The sequence below is a fragment of the Gallus gallus genome, chromosome 2 (genome assembly GCF_016699485.2).
Source record: "Gallus gallus isolate bGalGal1 chromosome 2, bGalGal1.mat.broiler.GRCg7b, whole genome shotgun sequence".
NCBI lineage: Eukaryota > Metazoa > Chordata > Aves > Galliformes > Phasianidae > Gallus > Gallus gallus.
Window position 1 is genome coordinate 104,144,851 of NC_052533.1, and position 25,588 is coordinate 104,170,438.

The 25,588-nt window shown below is 40.0% G+C and overlaps 1 protein-coding gene across 8 annotated transcripts in view; it reads right to left on the minus strand.

Moving 5' to 3' along the window:
• The window catches only part of CHST9 (carbohydrate sulfotransferase 9), an 86,828-nt gene extending 61,478 nt beyond the window's left edge, over nt 1-25,350 (minus strand). For 4 of the 8 annotated variants that reach the window (XR_006938339.1, XM_046937481.1, XM_419173.8 and 1 more), the window contains exons 1-3: nt 25,063-25,212; nt 24,390-24,430; nt 18,559-18,765 (exon numbers count right to left, since the gene is read on the minus strand). Coding sequence is in view for 5 of the 8 variants with exons in the window: in XM_419173.8 (XP_419173.2) it covers nt 18,559-18,658 (100 nt within the window). In the remaining 3 variants the exon portion in view is untranslated. Of the gene's footprint in view, nt 1-18,558; nt 18,766-24,382; nt 24,431-25,062; nt 25,213-25,285 lie in introns of those variants that run through there. The other 4 variants (XM_015278002.4, XM_015278001.4, XM_004939813.5 and 1 more) reach the window with 4 other exon arrangements.
• Between the last annotated feature and the right edge of the window lie 238 nt (nt 25,351-25,588).

Sequence of the window (25,588 nt, forward strand, 5' to 3'; positions counted from 1 at the left end):
TTTTGGTCCTTAAATACATGAATCCTCCAGTTATAAATAAGAGCCTTAAAGATACTGACATACTATTTCTTGAAAGTCTGTCTGAGAATATATTAGACAAGTTTTTTCTGTTCAATAAGTTTGAGGTTTTTTAATTTGGTTTTAATGAGTTAAATGTACAAGTACATACTGAGACAGGAAATTTGAGATGGTGAAAAGAATTGGCTTCTCAATGCAGTAAACTAAATATTCATGCTGACATACCAGTGACTGGCAGTTCTTCAACTAGGATAAATAAGAAAAGGATACATACAAGTCACATTTACGTACCACCTATCAGCTTTCAACCCAAGCTACTTGTAAGGGTAATGACCACTGTGCATAAGTCATTTTATCTGACTAGACATTTTGATAAGATAAACAAAGTGTTTACAAGGTTTTTACAACCAACAAAAGCAAAGCATAGTTTAAATCTTGATGAACGGAAGAATATCTCAGAAGTTCATTCAAAATAACTTCAAAAATATGGAGTCATGAAGAAGAAATATAACAAACAGAATTTCATCTGTCTGCAAGGAAAGTTCTCCCTTTGTAAGCAAGAGTTGCCAAGAACACCAAACAAAGAAATTTCCACTCAATTTCCACATACCTAAGAAGACATGCCCCTTCTAGTATAGGATTCAAATACCATAGGAACCCCATAAAGTAAGAATTGGTATTAACCCCACGTGCGTAGGCAGGGGATTGGGGCATAGAAGTTCCTTTTATTTTTTGAAGATTTTCTAAGAGATCTAGGGTAAGTCAGACAGAATGTGTTATCACCCACTTCATCTTGGACCTTGGTTAAGAAGTCACCTTCTCTCCCATAGGAAGGGGAGGCAAAAATAGTATGGTCGTAAATCTCTCAATTTGCTGTTTACCAGGTAAGCTTGGAGGAAAGTCACACGCCCTCATAAAACATGAAGAAGCTTCTTGAGTGTATAACAGCTGAAAGAGGATGAGGCATTCTATATATCCCTCCCCACAGCATTTTGTGTTGCAAACTTATTACGCATTATTTTTCCTCACTGTTCACAGAAGAGCATTTATACTCGTTGCTTCAGTACTTGAGTTGGCATCTGAATATGATCTTAAAAAACACTAACTACAGACCATAGAAAGAGTTAAGTAAGCTGAGTAACCACGGAAGAACCTGGCAAACCTTTGCTGTTCAATATAACCTAGCAACATGAAACCTTCCTTCTATTCCTGGATAGATTTCCTTTGCACACCCTCTTTAAAATGTTTACATAGCATGCAAACCATAGTACCTCTGGGGGGTATTCACAAAGCTAATTTTAGGCAGAGGAAAACAGCCTCTTTCCAGACTCTCTCTTAAGCCATTGGAAAATCAGCAGCTCCAAATGAGATGGTCAGAAGTGGATAATTAAGCTGAATTTGTCATTGCAACCAGCAATCCAACAGGAGAAAAATGCAAAACACTTATTTTGAAACTTTAAACCAACTGCCTGCTCTCAACTCATTTTCAGCCTCACTCAGACAGATGTTCTTGGTCTGCACAGTTAACGCATGCTGCCAAGAACTACCAACTCTGGCCCAGCCCAAGCCTAAACCATTATGCAACTTCACTTATGCTTACCTCACTGGTGCTTCACTGCAGAAGAGCTCAAGACCTAAAACCATCTTGTAGGGCAGAGGGAAGTGTACCCCTCTTCCCCAACCACAGCAGGCAGTAAGACAATTCCAGACTATAAGAACTAGAAAAAAATTCCTTATATATACATATATTTTTATGATTGGGCTTCTAAGAGTAACAGCGCATACCAGAGCAGGTGCAGGCAAACAGAACCATCCATTACAGGACTACATCCAAAGGCCTTGATTGTGTCTTAGTGACAACAGCCGTGTCATGCCCTGCATGGTGCTGAGCATCTGTTACAATGCTTTATCGCTCACATCCCAAATACCTCAAATTTTTCTGACCACAAATGAGCTATGAAAGTGGTCTTATTTGCTTAAAGCATGAAAAGCATAACACTGAAGTAAGCTGACATTACCCTCGTTTCCATAAACCACTGCAACTGACTGACATTTTGCAATTTAAGGGGGAGAGGAGTCAAATTTATACTGGCATTTCTACTGTCAGGCAAGGAAAGTACTAACCATACATAGGACTGCAGTCCCATCTACTGCTTGTCACTGTATCAATGAAAAGCAAGTTGCACATGTCACTTTTTCTTATCCATTTGCATTACACATGAGTGTCTTCTGAAAAACTATTTTATATTCAGTGGTGAGCCACTATTGTTTCACTATGAACCCACAAGATAGTTTCTACCAGCGGGTCTATTAGGTTAGAATTGATCCACAAAACAACTGCCTGTGCTATGAGAAAGGTTAGATTATTGTATGCATACACACCCACGCACACACTTCTTTTTACAGATATAAATATATATTTATATATATACACACACACACACAGATGTTTACACTAAACAAAGTGCTTGAGCTCCTTCAAGAAGACATTCAGCAATCACATACACTCTTGCATCTCTTAATCAGAACGTTACTAAAAATAGACTTCAAGAACTTCTTCCAAAAGAAAATTAATTCTCAAAGAAGAATATATTTTGTTACAAGTAAAAGACTTCTTCAAATCAAAACTACATCAATGAGGTTTTGTATTACTTTCTAAAAGCTTCAGAATACTTGATCAGCTTTGCTGATTATTTTATCAGTGACTGAACATTGCCTTTTACTTACTTTCAGGAATTGAGCTAAAAAATACTTCAGTCCCTATCTTACAGTTCAAACAACATACACAGTACAGTTTCTATCAGGAAACGCAACTTTGTAAAACTAAAATTAAAAACAAAAGAAAAAAATTAAGTATTGACAAAAAGAATCTGTAATATCGGAGTTTTCCAACTTATGCCTCAGTAAACTTGATAAACACCTCAATAACCCTCAATAACCTCAATAAACACATTTTATTCACAGAATTCTGAGGTATCTTCATCTTAAGTGAAAAACGAACAGATTGCTGTTGCAAGGACTCCTTAGACAAAATCATATGAAAGAGAACAGACTGCAAAACATTTGCTAATAGTTTCTGAAATAGCTAATCAAAGTACAGTTGTCAAATAAATTAATGTGATACAATACCACTTGCCTTCTCACCGTTAAATTCAAATGATGAAGATCTCCCATGTATCAACATAGGTTTCAGGGGTCTTCGTTACAGCTAGTAAAAATCTCAAGTACTCTTTTGAAGGAAACACTGACATAGCAACTTTTTTTGTCCACGTTTAACAGGACTTGGAGTTCAGCTACACATCACATCTTGCTCTGAGTCAAAAGGTTTCATAAAAAGGTAAACTTGGATTTAAAAAAAAAAAAAATCAAGTTTTCATTTGTATTACATTTTTCCTTGAAGTAAGATGAGAAATGATCTTATTTATTTTAGTTCCTACTTCAATAAAATGGTCTTTTCCAGCAAAAAAATATCCTAGTGAAAAGGAAACCTGAACCCTAATACTCTTAGTATTATTTGGAGAAGCAAAGAAAAACATATGCTTAAAAATTCTAAAAGAATTATGTAATTTAAGTGTTTATACTTTGGGGAAAATAACAATCAGAAAAGCAGAAATGTCTATAAAAATGAGTCATTTGCATCTTAACCAGAACTTCTTCGAGGCTTCCTCTGCCCTACACAGGCTTGTGTTTTTCTGTCTCTCAGTGTGTGGTTATCAATAGTTTGCTACATTGCCTCAGATTAGTAAAGCTACTTCTTTCCGTTCACACATGTTCACATCTCAAAATCGCATTCAACACTGACCATTTGACACTACTGTCATTTTCCTTGTTGACTGCTGGATAAGACAGGAAAACTCAGTTTTCAGTTGCTTAAGTTTAGGCAGCAGTTTCATTGTACAAACATTTTCACTACTGTCAGATGCTCAGTTTCTCCATGACGAAGAAGTGAGTTGTCATACCTATACCCACTAATGACAGACAGCTCTTCAGAGATGAAGTGGCAGCAGGTCACTTTCTTGAAGCAGTGGAAACTACAATGGCAGGAGGTTCACAAACACTCTTTAATCATTATTCTGTTCCCAAAGGTGTTGCAGCTGATTGATATGCTAAAATTTCATTCTAGATGATAAAAAAAAGCAGCTATGCTACTACCAGGCCCAGTAAATGTTTTGCCTAATTTAGACTGTCAGCTTCATTTCTAATCACTGTATGAGTAACATTAACCAGATGTGGCATTCAGAACACTTGGTGTTTTATACTTAAAAAAAATCCTCACATATTTCTCTCCCTCTCAATCTTACACATTAAATATGCATAGTTTGTCAAAATCATGGAAAAATCCATCTAATCAAAAACTAATCATTATTTCAGTCCTGTTACTGATCCCATTGGCAGAGAAATGTTATTCTGTTACTCATATTTTAAAAAATGCTAATCATCTTCCTATGCAAGAAGTGCTCAACACCCAGCCCCCTCCCTGCCCAAACGTCCATCAGATCTGACCTTTTCTTATATAAATCTCTTTTACAGTTTATTGGCACTGGTGAGAACTCAATTCCAGAACAGCTGTGAGAACAATATTCTGTACGTTACTATTAATTCCTTGGTAGGTACAAATCCAACATTAAACAGCCGATCATTCCTGACTTGCTGCTTTCACTAGGGAAAAACAAAAAAAAGTAATAAGGAAGTAAAAAAGTCTTTGGGATCTTCTGCTGAGTCAGTCACCCTTGAGTCACCTTAACATTTCAAGATTGGTAAACCACATTCATAATGAGACAGAAGGCAGAAAATCTGTTAGCAATCCAATGATGCCACGCTTTGGTGAATACTTCTATACGATTACACAGCATCAAATAAAAAGCACTATGAAGAATCTTCAAGACACTCAAGCTGGGCCCTCCTCAGCACAGGAATCACAGGGGAAAGGCATCAGTCAAGACATCACTGCACAATTTCACTGAAGAAGGAATAATCCGGGGATACTTAATATATCTCCAGTTAGGGAAGCCTCCAATTATTTTGCCCCGTAAAGGGCAAAGAAAATTCCGAATAACCATTTAAAACATGCCTTATGTATATAGACTACTGTAGGCACTAAAGCAGGAACTATACACTAAATCTTTAAGGTTTCACCAAGTTTAGTTTTTTTTCCATATCTGCCAAGTAAAATTAGTTTCATCAAAACACTAGTTGAGGTACTTAAAGCCAAAAGTGACATACATTCCTCATTAAAAAGCTTACTTATGAACCCCTTGATTAAACTGTCCCATTTGGAGACTTTTTTGCTCGTCTTTGACCTGTCTAGTTTGTCATCATCTCCCAAGGGCTGAGTTACACACCACCAAATGTATTTCACCTTTTTCAAATGTATTTTCACCCTGCTTTTCCTCTCTTCCACCATTCCTTTATTTCCCCTGATCACAGTACCATTACAAGGCAGAGCTTCATACAGAAATCCATACCGTTATTTTTTATTAGATGCTTTGGTGTCAGATTGGACCTCCCTCCCCCACAACAAATATTGTATTAGTAGCCAGAAAGAATTCAGATAGTGCAGCTTCAAATGAACATTTCTGCTCTGATACTTCAGAATTATATGAAATACTAACATATTTATATGCTCTGTTTTATTGTTATTTAAGATCAAAATGGGACTATATGTAGCAATATAAATACCCCAAAACACTGACTCCATGTCATGAACACTTGCTGCACAACTGTACTATCACATCCAATGAAATAAAGGTCAAAGAAAAAGACTACTTAGAAAGCAAGTTGGTTAATTGCAGGAGCATACACTAAAGTGCTTGTAATTGGTCAAACACTGTTTCTTGCATTAGTTTCTTCCAGGTATCTGCAAGGCAGGAAAAACCTGGAAGAAAACTGCAATATCACAAGCTTTGTCAATGCAAAAAAAAACCTAGTGTTTTGACCAGGTAAGTAATGATGTATGACTAATATCAGTTCTGCATTTCCCACCCCTCAGAATGGCTACCTGTACAATGACAGCCTTCAGTCACTGAAATATGACTTCATAATAGCAAATTTAACTAATAACTGATATGTCAGAAACAACCAATGCCAAAAATATTTTACTGATAGGAACTCCCAAGAAATAGTCAGATGAAAGTAATATATAGTCATAAAAAACAGTAACATATAATTGCATCAAACAATAGTGCATCTCTCTTGATAGTAGTCATAACAGAAGTTAGAATAAAGCAACAATATTACCTGGCTTGCTCTCATTTCCAATCACTGAAGAATAAGAAACCACTCATTTTTTCTCTGCCATTTTTGAAATCTCTCATATTTCTAATTGTTTACCACATATGGTAAAAAATAGAAAAAAAGAAAAAAAAGAAAATAAAAATTTTAATTTGACATATTTGCTAATAAATAACTCATTATTGAACAAGATGAACAAGTCTATTTGATTTTTTTTTTTCCATGGATCTTTGGTCCTTGCAGGTTTTTATTCTTCCTTCTTGGGATACACAATGACTGCAGAAGATGGTAAGACAGTGATCATTCTTGAAAGAAAAGGTAAGGGAGAAGAGATGTTCCTACAGCTCTAGAGTTAGATATTCTGAGTCCTCTTACCCAGAGGAAATATCTAGTCTTCAGGAAGAAAACAATGCTGAAAGGATAGCAAAAGTTTTTAAAACAAACAAATGACTGTCCTAGTAATTAATAGGAATGTCTTAAGTGGATACCAGCCTACATGGATTACCCTACTTTAATACCAGGATAAACCTCTAGCATTCCAGAAAGGCAAACATTTGGAGCATGGCCACTGTAGAATAGTTTTTTCTTAAATTGACTTCCAACTGTGATATAAACTAAGTTTTATTTACAGCATATTAGTGCCAGCCATACAGTATGTGGCATTTGATAGCTGGAGACAAGGCTGACTCGACTTGCCTGGAGTACCTTGAACCAACCCATCAGTCACTGCATCTGGCAGCTTTATCTGTGCTATATTTATATATACATCAGTCCTAAACCTGATGCCAATGGAGCTTCATTATACTGCATGATCAATCATAACTTAAGAGGTAGCACACCTCAGCTATTTGCAGATTAATTCTACCAGAAAGGAATTTCTGCTCAAAGGTTAAATAAATCATGAAGTATTTATACTTCACTGCAACTCCTTAAGCCTACATAAGCTCAGTCTCATCTGCCTGTTCATCTTCAAAACAGACACAATGAAGTGCAAAATTAGGAGAGAAAAATAGGGCGAAATTAATTTTGCCATCTGCAAGAGCAAGGCAAATAAAAACAAGATACTGTCCAGATCATTTTTACATTTCACATACACTTTGTGTCATCCCTTCCACCTCTGCAATGAAATTAACATGAAAGTCAAGGGCAAGAACAATGTCTGAGACATGTATCATCTCATTCTCAAAACTGACAATGAGACCAGATAGAAAGAAAAAGAAAACAACAAAAAATCTCCCAACAGAATATAAACTAAATGTTTTCGTACTTCATTGGATATCACTTAACTGGGGGCCAGTCAGCCAACTCTCACTCTAATGAATTTGCTCCTACAAGTAATTTCTTTAGTGATTAGGACTCTATTCATATCAAATGGACTTGTATTACTGCATCAATTATTCAACAGTTCCCAAAGGAATAGTTAAAAAAAAGCAAAGAATTAAATTCTGGACTCTTTGCCAACCTGCCTGTCTTCCCCTCCTCCTCCCCTCTCCCCCCCTCCATGACCATCACAGCACATGAGAATTGTTTCTTCCCCAGCACCAGTATTTTACATATTCAGTGATCTCTTAGAGGACTGCTAGTAGGCAGAAAAGGTTAGACATCTTGAGGATATTACAATTCTAAGGAAAGTTCAGTTTTTAAGGAAAACTACTTTCTCTTGCTTTTGCTAATAACCGTTCTGCACAGCTACTCAGCTTGAGTGTGTCTAAGTGGCTTATAAATCAAGTGTAAGTCACGGAGAGTCTCAGTTCTTTGGCCCTACATCAAGAACAGAGGAGCAACGCTTCCTGGTAAACGCATCACAATTCTTGACCACAATTACAGAATCATCTTAAAACAATGACATTTAATGAATTACATGCAGGATATGGTTGAACTACGAGGTTGCATTTTTACACACAATTCAAGCGTCGTGACTAATGTCAACAGTTTGTAAGTCATTAGTTCTCAGTAATGGGCAGAGCATACAGTACATCAGTGAGTCTTTCAAGAACAACAAAGAAGACCCAGAAACTAGGATAAACAAAAATAAAACTAATGCACTGATGTGTATTTTCTTCACATACCTTGCCATGCTTCATTTGGAAAGTGTACTGTAGTTCTTTAATATACTGTAATGTTTCCCAGGAGTATAACATTAATGCAACACAGGTTTGTGCCTGTACTGTTTGTCATTAAGTGTGTTCTTCCCTCCCCCTCCCCCCCCCCCCCCCCCCCCCCGAATAATAAAAACACTTTGTTTAGATTAGAGTAGCAAGAAGAATTAAATTCTATTGACTTCACTTTAATAAAGTTTCTCTTTCAGTTGCTACCATAATCAGGCCAAGGTCAGGAAGAAATATCAGAAGCAACAGGGCTCTAGGATATTGGCTGTGGGAGCTTTTACTTTCTTCCACCAAACAGCCATCCTTTAAATAAGAACTCCAGCTTTTCCTACTCCACCATTGCCCTCAAAGCCATCTACAAGGCAAATAGCCTTTCCCAGTCAGTCCCCACCAACAAGAGCTCTACAGCACTGCACCATATCTCTCTCGCAAGAACATGGACCTGATGGTGTGCCTCTTCCTGCAGAGCAGCTGACCCTCCCACACTGCTTGCATTACACACAGCGCTCTATTTTCAGCCTTCCTGAAAGGCTGTCAAAAGAAGCTGGCTTCCCACGTAGTTGAGGATAGTAAAATTGCACCATGACTCACAGATATGCAGGGAAAACACTGCTCATGCCACAGCAAGCAAGTCCCTTAGTAGGAGACCCAAGGTCTCCACCCTAACCCAACAAAGCCATACCCTTGTTCACACTCAGGCTGCCAGCCCAGGCAGAAGTGTGTCTGAAAATGGTCAGCAGCTGTGTGTGAATAGGAATGACAAGAACTAAGGGTTTGGCAACAAAGCATTCAGGAATGATTGTGCTTCTTCCTTGAGTCGATCTGCTCCTCTCCACAGATTAAGCAAGAATATCAAATGCAACCAAACGTCAAAAGATAAAACAGCCTTTGTACACAGTATTTACTACGCTTATTATTTCCTATTAAATGCGTTTTCTTTCCCTAACCAAAGTATTTTATGGATCAGTGGTGACGCACCAGGCACTGATATTTCCCTTTTTCCACTTAATACACATGAATGCTTCCAGCTGCAGCTAACGTAGCTCGTGCACCAGATCTCCCTGGCTGATCATCATCAAAAGCAAGAGCTCCCAAGCCCTCTTTTTCATTGCGAATTTACCAAGAGGTGATAAGCACATACCTAGGGCACAAAACTGCATGACTCCAGATAATCCCAGTTCATTTGAGCTGTTTCAAAGTACAAGCTGAGAAACTAAATTGAGATTTAATTCATGTGTAGTAGGAAGTATTACAAATCCTTAACTGCTTATTCATCTATGCCCTTACACACATACAGCTGTAAAAGTTATCCTATTGCTAGGTTCTAATTGGTACTGAAATGACCTGGTCCATTCTGATCACATTAAGTATGAAATCAATTAATACCTCCTCTTCTTTCACCTGGCATTTTCTCATAGTAAAATTTAATATTGATTCCAATTATTGTTAACCTCAGGCTGCTATCTTTAGTTACATTTCTGTATGTTTCTCAGTGTCCATGACATGCAGCAGCAGTTCCCTGAGGTGCATGTCAAATTTTGTGGCTATTAGGCCAACATCCATTACACTCCAAAGCAATGAAAGTCTTTGCCAAGAGACAAGTATTTCCCCTTGCTATCTCCATTTCTCAGGAAGAAACTCAATTTTCCTAAACCCATGGATTCCTTGGACACATATGCATAAAAATTAAAGCAATGGGTAAGGCATCAGAAACCACGTGCAAAAAGCCGAAGTATTCTAATTATGTTAGCACTCAAAGGAAAGACAAAACTTCTAGGAAGAAACATCAGAATTGCCTTTGAGGGCCAAGCTCCAAGACACCAAAGAACAACTGGGTAATGAGAGAAGTAAACAAATCGCAGTATCCCTAGCAAGATGAAGTGCCAGACCTGATGCGCCAGACTGATGTTTGACTACTCAGATTAGGGGAGAAAACATAAACAGATGAAACAGTTGTCTCTGGCCCACTAAAGCAAGTTTTGAAAGCAAAAAAAAAAAAAAAAAAAAGAACACTGATGCAACATCTTTAAGTTTGAAAGAGGGTTATTTTTAAGTTGAAAGAGGGAAGATTTAGGTTGGATTTAAGGGGGAAGCTCTTTACCAGGAGAGTGGTGAGGTGCTAGAACAGGCTGCCCAGAGAGGTTGTGGATGCCCCGTCCCTGGAGGTGTTCAAGGCCAGGTTGGATGGGGCCCTGGGCAGCCTGGTCTAGTAAATAGGGAGGTTGGTGGCCCTGCCTGGCAGGGGGGTTGGAGATTCATGATCCTTAAGGTCCCTTCCAACCCAGGCCATTCTGTGATTCTTTGATTTAACCCCAGAACTAAGAAAAGCCTAAAGATCCCTCTGAATTTTTCTTAAACCACCACTTACGTCCAACTGGCCTACTGAAATTCAAAAGAATCAACCTTGCTGGTTCTCCCATAGCTGGGCAACATCTCGGCACAGAGTGACAATGCTCAGCTACAAGAAGAAAGGTGAGGGTTGAGATCTTCCAGGAATGCTGAATTTTACCTTGTGTGCCATTATACCCATCCATACAGGCAAGTGCCTTTTTTAACAGGGACTAAAGGACAGCAAGTTTTTTCCGCTTCCCCACACTAACTTCTACCATCCCTCAGCAATGTTAATAACTGCCATGTCATTGTCCCTTACAGATGTGGGCTCACAGGAAACTGGAGGATTAAGAGACAGCTGTGCTTACTCAGCCTGAATATGCTACAGCTGTGAACTTCACTGTGAATTTCAGCCAGGACTGTGCCATGAAAAGCTGCATGCTCAATATCAACACAAAAATCATCTGCAACAACAAAGCAATGACGGACAAATTCTATTTGCTTCCAGGTATCACACAGTTTTGCTACAGGACAATGACGCTCTTGGACTTCGTTGTCATGGGGAAGTATGGTAAAGAAAAATCATTTTTAGTTGATATGAGTTGTACTGGAAGGAGTAAAAGTTCTTAAAGACTGACTGAAACAGATAATATTTTCCAAGCTGAAAAACACTATGGCTACTTGCTGCCAGCTAAGGCTTTCCAGGAAGGTTGCTACTGCACATCTTCACTAAACCAGTATCAAATCAGTCAAAATGCAAACTAAATGATGTGGTTGATATTTTACCCTCTATCAAGTTAAGCTGATGAGTGCCTGAGAATAACATTATCTTTATACAGAGTAACGCTTTAAATACAGCACATTCTGAAATCCTTAATGAATATTTACAGTCTTAGAGTCTTTAAGCTGATTTGCTCTCTGACACTGATTTTCTATAGAAAAGAATGCAAAGTTTTGGGGTTGGTTTTATTTCTGGACTTACAGTATCAGAGTCATACAACTGTTTGGGTTGGAAAGGACCTCAAGGATCATCAGGTTCCTACTCCCCCTGCCATAAGCAGGGTTGACAATCACTAGGTCAAGCACTGGATCAGGTTGCCTAGAGCCCCATACAGTCTGGCTTTGAACACCTCCAGAGATGAGGTGTTCAAAAAACTTCTCCAGGCAGCCTGTTCCAGCATCTCACCACCCTCTTGGAGAAAAACTTCCCCAGTGTCTAATCTAAACCTCCCCTGCTTTACTTTAAAACCATTTCCCCTTGTCCTATCACTATCTACCCATGTAAAAAAAAAAGTTGTCATGTTTATAAACTCCCTTTAAATATAGAAAGGTCATAATGAGGCCTGCCTGCAGCCTTCTCTTCTCCAGACTAGACAAGCCCAGCTCCTTCAGCGTGTCTTCACAGGAGAGGTGCTCCAGCCTTTTGATCATCTTCATGGCCCTCCTCTGAACCCTCTCCAAAAGCTCCACGTCTTTCCTGTGTTGGGGGTCCCAGACCCAGATGCAGTACTCCAGATGGGTCCACATGAAGGCAGAGTACAGATGGACAATTCCCTCTCTCACCCTGCTGGCCATTTCTCCTCTGACAGAATCTAAGATACCACTGGCCTTTCAGCCTGCAAGTGCACACTGCTGGCTCATGTTAAGTTTTTCATCTACCAGGACCCCTCAGTCCTCCTCAGCAGGGCTACTCTCACAGAGTTCTTCTCCCAGCCTGTACATGTGTCTGGAATTACCCCGACCCAAATGCAAAACTCTGCCCTTTGCTTTGTTGAACCTCATTAGGTTTGCAAGGGCCTACCTTTCAAATTTATCAAGGTCCCTCTGGATGGCATCCCTTCCTTCTGCTGTATCAACTGCACCGCACAGCATGGTGTCATCAGCCATCTTGCTGAGGGTGCACTCAATCACATCATCTATGCCGTTGATAAAGATGTTAGAGTACTGGTCCCAAGACAGACACCTGGTGGACACCACTTGTCTTTATGTCCAGGTGGAGACTGGTGACATTGACCACAACGCTCTAGCTGTGACCATCCAACCAATTCATTATCCACCAAATAGTCTCTATTTCAAATCCATCTCTCTCCAATTGAGAGAGAAGGATGTGGTGAGGGACCATGTCAAAGACCTTGCAGAAGTCCAAGTAGATGACATCCATTGCCTTCCTTTTATCCACCAATACCACCACTCCATCACAGAAAGCCACCAGATTGGTCAGGCACAACCTTCCCTTGGTGAAGCTATACTGTCTTGGATAACCCACTCACCCTTCATGTACCTTAACATGTCTTCCAGGAGGAATCTGGATCTTCCCAGGCACAGGGGTGAGGCTCACCAGCCTGTAGTTCCCCAGGTCATCCTTCCCCCTTTCTTAAGGGAAACTTCAAGAACAGTAAAATCATTCACCAAGCAGCATTTACTCATCCTAATCAATCATCTTTCTTTTGTGCTTCAAGTCAGTAATGAGGAAAATATACAGAGAAGACAGTATATTCTAATAAGAAGGGTAAATACTGAACACACCCAGTCTCACTGATCACTAAGCCTGTAAACAAGGAAGATTTGCTTTGTCATGCTCCAGCTATTAATATGTAAACTACCCAAGGCTTCTACAACAAATACTTCAAAAGGTACTAAGCCAACTATATTATCCACAATTAATACCTGTTATTGAGCACAGTCCTTTTTCATTTACAGTCAGACTCTCCAGCAAAACTTTAATTTTTCTGTAAACACTTGCCTCTGTAAGTCATTACATATGAACTATCCTTTAAGCCACAATCTTGTTCCATCTGGGTAAGGTTTAAATAAAAAGATTTTTTTAAATCACCCATACAGAGACTAAACGGTACTGTGCAATGCACACATTCACACACGCTCATCTGCTACTTTGTGTGTCAAGAAAAGTAAGAAGTTTCATAGTATCTTACCAAGTTACCAAATGACCCAAGAGATCTCCTTGAGCTACCAAGGCTAGGAAGGAAAGCAAGAAAAAAAAAAATCCCACCTTCATGCTGAATAGCACAGATCAGTCTGGATAACTACCAAAACAGACTGAACTGGCACAGTTCATGCTGTTTTATGGGATGTCAAACTTCTCTTAAAATGAGATTTTTAATGACAAGTTGAGTGAAGCTTCTTCAGATTCTTCATAGAAATGAATGCTGCAGCCTAAGGAATGGGAATGCAGTCAGAGCGATGAGGCCTACTCAGCTGCTCAAAGGGCAAAGTGTTCCTGTGTCAGAAAAGTAAGTAGGCTGCTGAAAGCTGCCTAGTCGCTCATACAGTACTGCAAAAAATCGTAGGCAAATTCAAAAGAAAAGTAACTACATATCTGCCCTGCAAAGGAAGAAAGCATGCACAAGAAAACCAGTATTTAAGGTGAAACAAAGCTGCTGAGAAAAAGAAGAGGCAGACTTTCCTACCCTCAGGAACTAAATATCTATGGGAGGATAAGGACAGCACAGCATTTCTCCGGATGAGTTACCAGTCACACTGCACCTCATGAAACAGTGAAATAGTTCCAGATAAGCATGAAGTTAATAGGCACACTCCACAACGATTTCCATTCTATTTACTGAAAGAAGAAAGAGAACAAAGCACTCATCACACAAGTCTATTCACAAAAATATTCGATGATAATTTTGTACTAGCTGATCACAGTACATTGTATCAGCCTCCAAAAACATAAGCTTTCAAAGTACAATATCAGAATCCCTAACTTAAAAGTATAATTCACATCTATAACATAGCTGAGTTAAAATGCAAGTGCCTTACACACACTCACACATCCTAATTAAAGAAATTCGTAATATAAAACTCAACATCAGCTCTGGAAGACCCATTAGTTTGCTTTCCCTATATGAGATTACACTGCTGGAAATTATTAAAGTATGTAATAAATAGTAACTGTTTTTATCAGTGATACAGTATTTACTACTCCTTGTGAAGAGCATAAGACAGTATAGAGAACTGTCCAGTAAAGCAGTAGGACTTAGTTGATTTCATACCAATCTAATTTCTGACTGTGAACATATATAAATATTTTCATTTGTTGTAGGCAGAACACACAAGTACATTTTACACTATCAATGTTGATGTCAGTTACGTTAGCCTTGTAAGATATGTAGGTGTTGATATCCATGTCCCAAATTGCCCTTGACATGTCTGTTTCCTACTATGCAAGGAGGTGAACTGATGACATTTAGCAGAATGGACTCTGACATCCAAGTATGGATTTATCATCCTGTCTCTCCACACTCCGTGCACAAAGACAAACTACGATGCTTGTCTCTTATCACAGTTCGCTAATGTCTCTCTAAAAAGCCATCAGAAAAGACCACCATAGAGCTAGGAGCTGCTTTTCAGAATGAAATATATAACTTTCATGAACTACAAAATATATATATATTTTTAAGGGATACAGATGACAACCATGATTAGAATTAACCTGAGGAGCACAAGCATCGCAGGAGGGAGCAGAAGACAGGGCACTCCTGTGCTGAGTCAAACTTTAACTACTTTCTGCTCCACCAACCAAACGCAAACACAATTGTTATCTGTCTTGAGCAGGGCACTACAGAAGATGAAAACAGTTCCAACTACAACAAACATTTGTCTCTACAGACTCATGGCATAGCAGCTGAGAAGCACAAGGAACATTTTCCATTTCTCAGTAGAACATCAAATCAAATACTTGCAGATTAAAACTCTAGCTATATTACAGCTGTGCAACTAGTGACACAATTAAAAGACAATATAAAATCCTTATATAGATACTTGTCAATTTGTGCTTCTCCAGACAGCTCATCCCCAAAAATGCCACAGTGCACAGAATATGTCAATATGAAAAACATAGCAGAAAAGAGTGGAAAGTGCCCATAAACCAAGGCATATTGTGAATACAGAAATACATTTCATTTCATAGCAAATTTAAGCAGCATCAAGGAAAGGAGAAAATCATTAGAGAATTGTGCTGTAGAGTGCTTAGAGGAGATACAGGTGTTCGAAATAAAACAGAGTAGCTCTCTACATTTTAAATTGGAAGAGAAACAAACAAGAGCAGACACCAAAGAACAGTTTCTGTGCATGTACTTTCTGATGCGCTGACCTATCCACTGCAGAGAATGTCAAAATTCATTGTTTGGATTCTGATGAAGTGCTGTCAGAACAGCAGTCCAGTGACAAAAGGGCACAAAACTGCAATCATATTTTGAACTCATGAACGACTGTATTATTTTCTGATAGTTTCTATTTTATTACTGAAATGTATACATACACCATTTCCATGTGAAAACAAGGAAAAGCCCCTCTCACCATGAAAATTATGGTAGTATAATCAAAGAGAAAACCCTCAAAGAAAGCATTTGTTTGCCCTGAAGAACACAGTATCTTCTAATTCCCCCTTTAATTTTTCCTATTTCTTAACAGTCCATACATACAGAGAAAAGGAAAGCATGTTTGTGTGGGAGAAGAACAGAAATGGTAATAGTGAGCACTGCACAGAAAGAAAGGTTAACTACAGGACAAAAGATGGAAGGAATGTAAAGAATGTCAGCAAGTAAATAAATCAATAATCTACCGACATCATCTACATTCCTGAACTACCTTGAAAGCAAAGATATCTGCCATTAACATTCTCAAGAACAGCACAGATTTTTCAAGGAAGACTCGCTCTGTAATGTCTGCTTCTGTCAACACACTCCTGTCAACACTTGATTACGTAGGAACCTTTCCAAAGGGATCCCATACTACTTCTAACAGTTTTGTTAAAATAAGCTTGTAAATACACTAGTGGGTTCCACAGGCTTCTTATCTGGGGCCAGATCTCTTTAACATTTTCGTCAGTGACTTTGATGCAGGACTAGTACGCGTACTAAAGTAAGTTTGTGGACAATACTAAACTAGGAGATGTAGACTCTCCTTAGAGTAGTGAGGCCTTACACTTGACAGATTTGGGGGTTGGGCAATCACCAGCTGCATGAAGTTCAATAAGAGCAAGCGCTGGATTCTACACCTGAGACACGGTAATCCTGGATTTATGTATAGATTGGGGGATCAGAGGTTGGAGATCAGCCCCATGGAAAGGGATCTGGCAGTTCTGGTTGACGGCAAGTTGAACCAAGTCAGCAGTGTACCCTGGTAGCCCAAAGTGCCAACCACACACTGGGGTGCATTAAGCCCAGCAATACCAGCACAGATTGTTGTCCTGCTCTGTGCTGTGTGGCCTCACCTCAAGCACTGGGCGCAGGTTAGCACGTCACAGTATAAGGATATAATACTATTAGAGAGCATCTGCAGGAAGGCTACAATGACACTAAAGGGTCTGGAGGGCAGGACAAGTGGAGGCTGGTTTATTCAGCCTGGAGAAGAGGAACCTGAGGAGAGGCCTCATGGCAACCTACTGCTCCTCATGAGGGGAATGGAGGGGCAGCTCTGCTCTCTGGTGACAGCAATTGGACCCAACAGAACGGCATGGAGGGGAGAGTCAGGATGGGGGTTAGAAAAAGGTTCTTCACTGACAGGGTGGTGGGCATGGAACGGGCTCCTGAGGGCAGCAGTAACAGCATCAAGCCACCAGAGTTTAAGTGTTTGGACAATGCTCTCAGACATAAGGTTTGAATTTTGGGTGGTCTTGCACGGACTCAAAGATTTGTGGGAATTTCCTCCAACTCAGGATATTTTATGGTTTTATGTTCAGCCCAGAAACATTAAGAAGCTAACAAAATTGTGACCACTGCACTTAGTTGAAACACTCAAAATCAGCATCAAGTAACTGCAGGAATAATGCACTAGAAATCCCCCAGGTATCTTTCCCTGAACTAAAACAGAATTACCTTACTAGAGCCTACCAGCTCATGCTGGATAAAAACACAGATCAATGAAACCAAAAGACTAATGTGGTTCTATGAACATCTCTCTTCACAATATTATCAGTGTATTTTAAAGTAAGATTTTTTTACAGGGGAAATAGAAGTTAAGCAATAGAGGCAAGAGGACATAGCAGGCAGTACTTCTTAACTAGCTGGGAACAGACCATATTTTTACGGAGGGAGAAGAAAAAAAAAAGCCAAGTACATCATGGCTCAGTGTGCTACAACAGAAGCATATTGGCAAAGCAAAACAGCGGGTGATGAGGATGTTACAGATATCCACCCCATACACATTTCAAAGGTACTTCAGATTAACTGAGTATGTACTAGGGGTTGAGGAGAATTGGCCGTACTAGCTTCATTCCAAAATGGATATAGATCATCCCCCTGGGCAAACCAAAGCATGGTAAATTGCCACAACAGAAAGTCAACTGAGTAACATAACCCTGAGCCAGCACCAATACACATTTAGCTGAAGTTGCAACATGACTCTGATGTGACATACGACAAAGACTCACAAATCCAGTATCTAGCAATCTCTAGTAATAACAACACTGGGATGGGATGATTCCTTATGAGTGTTGTTACTGTTTTTATCCCCATTACAGTAGTTCTTCAAAAATTGCTTTGCCACACAGCGTAAATGTATAAAAAGCACACACACACAAATTATCAAATAAAACTGTTCCAGAAGTGGACTTGCTTGGCTTCAAATACACACAATATGCTTTCACAACACTTATTTTTGCAAATGAAGCATATACGATTAGGTTACTAGGGGCCTTTTCACACGTGTGTATGAAATACAGTTACTAAAACAAATCTGTTGTCCATATCATTCTACTGCCACACAAAGGGGACTTCTTTGAGTTGTCCACACTTACTCAATGGACTTCCCAAACACCTTTTAAGCCATGGATACAATCACTTTAACAAAAACAAACACACAAAAAAAAAATACTGTAAGAAACTCACAATCCAGAAGCCTACTATACCTGTATTCTGTTCTTCAGTCCAGGCCTGCAGATACATGAAGAGGAGTAGACCAGCTACTCCAAACATCAGTAGCGACACAAAGACTTGTCGTACGTTCATGACCCTAACAGAGGGCTACTTCTCAGCTTTCAGTAGGATGCATGGCTCATTTTTCTGAAGTTCTCACTGTGCCTGCATCTTCTTCAGTGACTTGTCCAGACTCTGACCTGGAATAATAAAAGATGCAGATAGTTCTTATGTTACACTGTCGTTCTCCACCAAAGACTCTATAAACAGTATACTGTACACAAGCTGCAGCTCTTACAAGCTATTATTGCCAACACATAGGTTTTTGTTCATGTTCCTGACAACATTTCTATCCTGTATGGGATTCAAACAGAATTCTCAAAGTACCTGCAGCCACCACTCCACCTCCACACTGCTGGTCATCATCAGCTGCTGTAATGGAGGGAGTTAACATCCTGATGAGATGCCTGAAAAATTACCTGATCAGCATTTCACCCATCTATATTATGTGACATGGGAAAGACTCAAGTACCTGATTCTTGCCACTAACTTCATTGGAAACATGATCTTGACAAGAAGAAGCAATTTAGCTAGTCCTGTACCCCTGACACAAAAGGGCCATAAACTCAGTTTATAATAGAATATAGAAGACACTGCAGAATATCAAAGATGCAACTCATTAACCTGAATCAGAACACATTTAGTTTGAAAGCAGGTTACTAGAAGCTCAAGAGCAGTTGTTAAAATTAGGCTGCAAAGCAAGAAGAAAAAATAAATTGAAATTCAACACAATAGGACACTCTTGTAATGTAAATATCTGATAGAAGTGTGCAGTAAACAGCAAATAACGTAATGAAAAACCTTGAGCTTCTAAATGAAGATGATATACTGAAAAAAAAATACTGGAAATAGACAGATAATAAAAGAACTGAACTGAAGCACATGTACATTCAAATAAGCAGAAAAATAAAATATGGGCACTTAATAGTTATTCTGAAATGTAAGAGTATGGCGCATCCCACAAGAAAAGTTCTTATTTCTAAGTAACTCAGCACTGTCACATCTATAGTGGCTGGGTCTCCCATTAAAAATGGCTGCTGAATGAAAAGAGTAACTGTGTTTTCTTAGAGACAAAGGATTTCAGAAAGAACAAAACAGCATTCATAATTTCACAGAATATTTCCTCCCCCTCCAATTCTGCCGTTAAAATTATATAGTACTTTGCAAAGCAGAAACTTGCCTGCAGAAAGTAAATCTAAGCTCCAAGTATATATCACTTTACATGCAATTTTTCTGTAGAAGACAGATAGCTAGGCATTAAAAGAACATACAGAGCATTTATGAAGTCTTTTTTTTTCCCCCCTCTACGGTCAAAGTACTTTGTTTGAACCTAAGACATTGTAGGCAAGGTAACAGTCGCTTTATTCCATACAGTTCTTTCCATATTCCTTCTGCAGAGATGTGATTTCCTACACATAATATACCTGTTTGCAACTATTACAATACATGGTATTTGAAGGAAGCAGTGAAAACTGGGCAAAAGCAAGGAAAACTCTTCAGGGACTTATTTGTGAAAAGCCTTTGGAAAACGTGGTAGTAGTGGAGCCTCCTTCCAACCCACTCTTCTTTAGCTGGTACCACTCTGACCTCTTCGTACAGCACCCTCAGCATTCTCAGACTTACAGTCAACCTCATTTAGGTTTACCCAGGTCTCCACTCCCAACCTTTGCACTTGGCATTAGTCCTGTAGCAACTACACTGCTTACACACCTTCAGAAATCACTCTGCTGATGAGGAAGCAGCCTCCCAGCAATAAGCAATGCTTTAAGAAGCTTCAGTTAAAGGAACAACAAATACAAAACCCTTCTGTTTTTCTACAGACAAAAGCTGTGTTGTTCCTGTAACAGGACATTGACAGCATCTGGACTAGGGGAAAAAAAAAAAAGTAAGTAGGACCTGTAGGTCTGAATGAGCATCTTTGAAAGAAAAAAAAAAATAGTCTGCAGGTACCTGAAAGTGGAAATCCATTACTATCACAGCCAAATGCAGCACCACCTGCAAATCCTAAATTATTAACATTTGGATGCACAGTAAAAAAATCAGAAGCAGTACCAAACAGTCTGTTAAAAATAAAAATAGATGTTTTTCTTTGAGGGTAGTTACTGTTTTGAGAGGGTAGAAATTTGTAAAACACACTTTTATATGCATCTATCTCCATATATTGTGTACACACACACACACACACACACACACTACAAAGAGAAGGTAAGCAAAGAAAGAAAAAGAAATCACCCTGTAGACAATTTACTCCACCACCAGTCATTGCAATTATCTTTGTATCAAGTTTTCATGCTATTTGCAATTAGTTCAATTTATTTAATTTATAAGACTGTAGTATTTGTTTATGCATTGTCTAAGTTTTAAGACTACCTTTAAATAACAATACTTATTTCAGCATTGGTTAGAATCTAAACATATCAAATCCACACAATTTAAAGCTATTCTGCTACCTTACAGTATTTTAAAGGCCTTTCAGCTTGAATAAGCAGTTTAATTTATATAATACAGTGATTTGTAACTCACATATGGAAAAATGATAGCAGCATTAAAGAAGCCTGTATCTAAAAGTCTACTAGTAGAACTTGAAAAATGGCCACACAACACTGACAAATTTGCTTCTACAGCACTAAAAAACCATGGTCATGGATAACACTCCCGAGCATCCTGGCAAAGAGAGACTATCTGCAAATATTCTTTCATCAAGATGAATGCTCTCCTGTGGCTGTGAGAGAACAGCAAACAAGTAATTACTTTCAACCTAAGTATTTTCAAAAGAGATTAGTCCTATCCACATGAAGCTCCAGTATCCCAGTTAGGCTGTAGATCTTACTTCCTTCACTGCTAGCCATGGCTGTACTGGATGACAGCTTGACCTGCTGGGTCAGATGCTTACTCCAGGGAAGTTAATACAGCCTAAGAAACTGCTGGTGTCCATTTCACCTATGCTAAGATTGACTCTTACTTTAGCTTAGCTACTTCCTACCTCTTATGGAAGTATGGACCCCAATGTACTAGCTATTTTAACTTGAGCTTCCAGAGGGCAACATCTTAGGGACATTCTGACTGTATGAGATAACTTGGTACATATCACTCTTAATCCCTGTACAAAGACATGGAAGGCAACAGAAAAAAACACTACACATCTCTGATGCAACACAGAGCTCTTCGCATTTTTCCCTTTCATGTTTTGAGTCCAGCTCAAAGGTACAAATTCATGCATGTGGACAACACAAGCAAATGAAAGAGCACAAATACTCAAAAAAGAGGAAGAGTTCATTTCCCTGTTTTGGCATGCTTCTTACATCGTCCATGTCACTCCACCTGGCAAGCGAATGCACCTGCAGATGAGGTGAGGCATCTCCAGCACTCAAGAAGCTCTCTGCTATTCCAGATCAATGCCAATAGCCAGATGTACTGTGACCAATGCTAACGTAGTACTTCCTTGCCACTATTCCACTCACCATCACAAGCTTATGAAATCTGAGACATAGAAATAATAGACTGCCTCACAAATGATTTGCCTTTTTTTTCCCCTTTACCTGAAAAAGATCATCAAGATCAGTGGTGAGTTAACCAGCCAAAAACTGGTAAAAAGCCAGATGCTCCTTTTAATGATCAAAGCACTCATACTACTGTGGGTTACCACAAATTCCCACCCACTCAGCATCTCCTTAGGCACACCTGAATTAATAGAAGGAGAGCAAGAAAGAGCACACAAAGGCACAACCCTTCACAGCCCACCCACATTTTCTTCTTCCCTCTTTCCTTTCCACCCCCACGAAGCAACACTTTTCCTGATGCCTCCACTGGACCATCACAACAGGAAAATTTTGCACCAAGGAACGTCCTGCTGGACACCCGCCCAAGCTGCTTTCAGCACAATCAGCAAAAGGAGATGAGGGTATCTTCTCACTTCACTGCTCCCCCTCCTCCCTCACTTCTCATGTTAACTTGTGTGTGTACTTCACACATGTCCTCCAGGATCACCTTTCCACTCCCCACACCCCATCTATCTGGCTTCACAACAACAAACACAAGGTACAGCCTCAGCTCTTAACAATGCTTGCAGTTCCTTGTATCAGGCAGTGCAACTCCTCACTCTGGTTTATCCCAGTGGCAACTAGGAATAAGTATTCAGCATTTGCTCTTTTCTCTTTCCAACAAGTTACGCAGAGCATTATGGCTGGGTGAAGTCAAAGTCCTTACAGAAACTCGGATTAACTGTGTAAATGGATCAAGACAATAAACTCAGCACCACTGGGCAAACGTGCAGGAATGAAAAAAAAATCCATAACGTTGTCCTTCCAATCCATAGGAATCTGCTGGGTTAGAAAAAGGTTAAAAATCCAGCAGGTCTCATTACAGGGTCTAAGCAGTGCGGCAGCGCAGCAATGAGTATCTCTCTCACCGCAACGCAGTCAGTGTTTTAGTGACTGGTGTTGCAGAGGGAGATGCTCTGTCTAGGCCCACTGGTACTGCCGACACTTCAGCAACCCCTTAACTTCCAGAGCCGCTTACAGGAAGGCTGTTTCTAAGCATAACTGAAGACGCCATCTGGCCTGCATGACTTTACAACTAGCAATAACAGAAGATTACTACCTACCAACCTCGCAAATCAGGTTAAGATAATTTTGTTATAGAGTGCCACAAGAAAAATAATGGAATCTGTCATATGAAATACGCATCTGAAATGTATATAATGAAATCCTCTGCATAAAGATGCATAGGGACTTCTTATCAAAGATGAAAGCTGCTTAAAGTGCACATCCTTCCTTCACCCACTGAAAATTCTGAAACAGTAAAGCCCTTCTAAAAAGCAGAAACAAAACCTTTACAACTGAAGTTTCGAGAACAATCGGCAATTCCAAAAATCAGCACCACCAGAGAAACTTCCCACCACTCAAGCCACACATATTTAACATTTTTCTACTTCACTCTCCCTTGTTACATAGCAAACTTCAGTGCTGTTATAGTAATTACATTTTATTAATGTATTTTGTAGAATATAGTGTTATACAAAAGGAGGAACATGGCGCAGTAAATAAGTTCTGCATTTGATTTGGCCATTTTAACATACTTAAACCAGTTTCTCATTACCTCTTTAATATTTTTCCAAAGAAAAATCTCTTAATGAAGCAATGCTTGCAACATGTCTCATTTTAACTACCAGAGCACGTATTGGTTCCTGATGCCATTAAATCGCTCCACAGTAATAAATAACATCAGGTGACTGAAACCAGTCCATGGTACCAACGCTACTTCTGAGGTCACACAGCAATACAATTACTTACCTGGTCCTACTCATCGACCATAAGTCTTCTTGAACTTCAGACCATATCAGTTTAATCCACAAAGTAACTATCCAGACAGCTTCTTTGCAGGTTATTTTACTGCAGTTCTAATAATTTTCTTTATCCAGGAAACAAACAAAAAGCTGTGTTTGTGTTAATGACAGATAAACGTATAACTGTCCTACCTGTGAGCGTCTAGATTAACCTACTGCCTTCATGAAACATTTTGCTTGCTTAAAAAGAACAGAGAAGATACTCCAGTAGTACTGATAACAATGGGTTTGGAATTTTACTAATTTACCAAATATCCATTGTCAATGGTTACGTTCTATGGACACTTTCTCACTGCAGAAAAGAAAACTGACAGAGCTTTTTTTTTTTTTTTTTTTTTTTTTTTTAACCTCCCAGTCAAGACTGGGGGACACTACTGTTCCTGAGCACACAAAGACAAGCTTGGCGTGCTTACCTCTTACCTGTACAGCCTGAAGTCAGTGCACAGACCCATGAAAGTCACCTGGAAAGTTAAACAGAATCAGGGCTCGTGAGGCAGCAACTTGATGACTCCAGGTATTCTAGCAGGGCTCAAGATGGACTTTTTCCTCCCCTCTTAAGATGGAGGAGATAAAAGTGATCTTATTTCAACAATCTTTTTTATTTTTTTTTCCCTTTCTCATGTAAGGGAATTATGAGATCTTATTTATTGACCCCAGTGAACCAAAGTGTTACCAGCGTGCCAAAGAGACTTGCAGCCTGTCTGTCCCAATTACTCAGTTCACTCCTTGAAAACGCACAGACAATACAAGGGACTTTTTTTTTTAATGTAACAGATATGCCCTGAATTCCCTATTTTTTGTCGCGTGACCATTGCGAGGAGGAAGAGGAGTCAGCAGAAAAGTTGCTTCTTCTACAGAGCGCTCCATTGCAGAGTAATAGGTTTCCGCTAAACTTCTGGGTACGCTCCAGAGCTTCGGGCTCCTACAGCGACCCGCAATCCTCCCTCTCCCCATAGGGAAGATAGCCCACGGAGGCTAGCCCTGCGAGCGAGAACCCCTCGCTACAGAAAGACGACGCGCCACGAAAAACCAGGAGCGGATGAAACAATCTGTCTGCCCCAGGCCACCGCAATCCCCCCGGGTGAAAACATACCGAGCTCCGTCCGCTGCGCTCCTCCCGCACCCGTCGGTGAAACGCCCAACACCCCGGGGCTGGGCGGCAGCGGAGACGCCGCGAGAAAAGAGCCACCGCTCGCGGGGGCTGAGAGGAAAACCCCCAACAAGTCCACCCGCGCCACCGCCCGGGGCGGAGGCCGCCGCCGGCCCCGCCCCGCCACTCCCCGGCCGGCCCGCCCGCCCCCGCGGCAGCCCCTTACCTGCCCGCCTCGGCGGTGCCGCGGGATGGGAGTTCTTGGAGGTGTGTCTGCAGCGAGGCGGAAAGTTTCACCGCCAAACTTTGGGGCTGGGTGGACTGTGGTCTTCGCCTAAAGGGGAACCCTGAAAGCGCTTTGCGGTTGATCCATGCGGGGGCAGGTAAATCTAGCGTTTGCTCGTTTGCCTGCCCTGCTGCCAGTGTCTGCAAAGCCCGTGTCATTACGCGGAGAGCTTCTCGTCGTTCCTGCCTCAGAACGCCTATGAGATTAAGCGCTTTTCTAACAGGTTTTGTTTGCTGTTACACA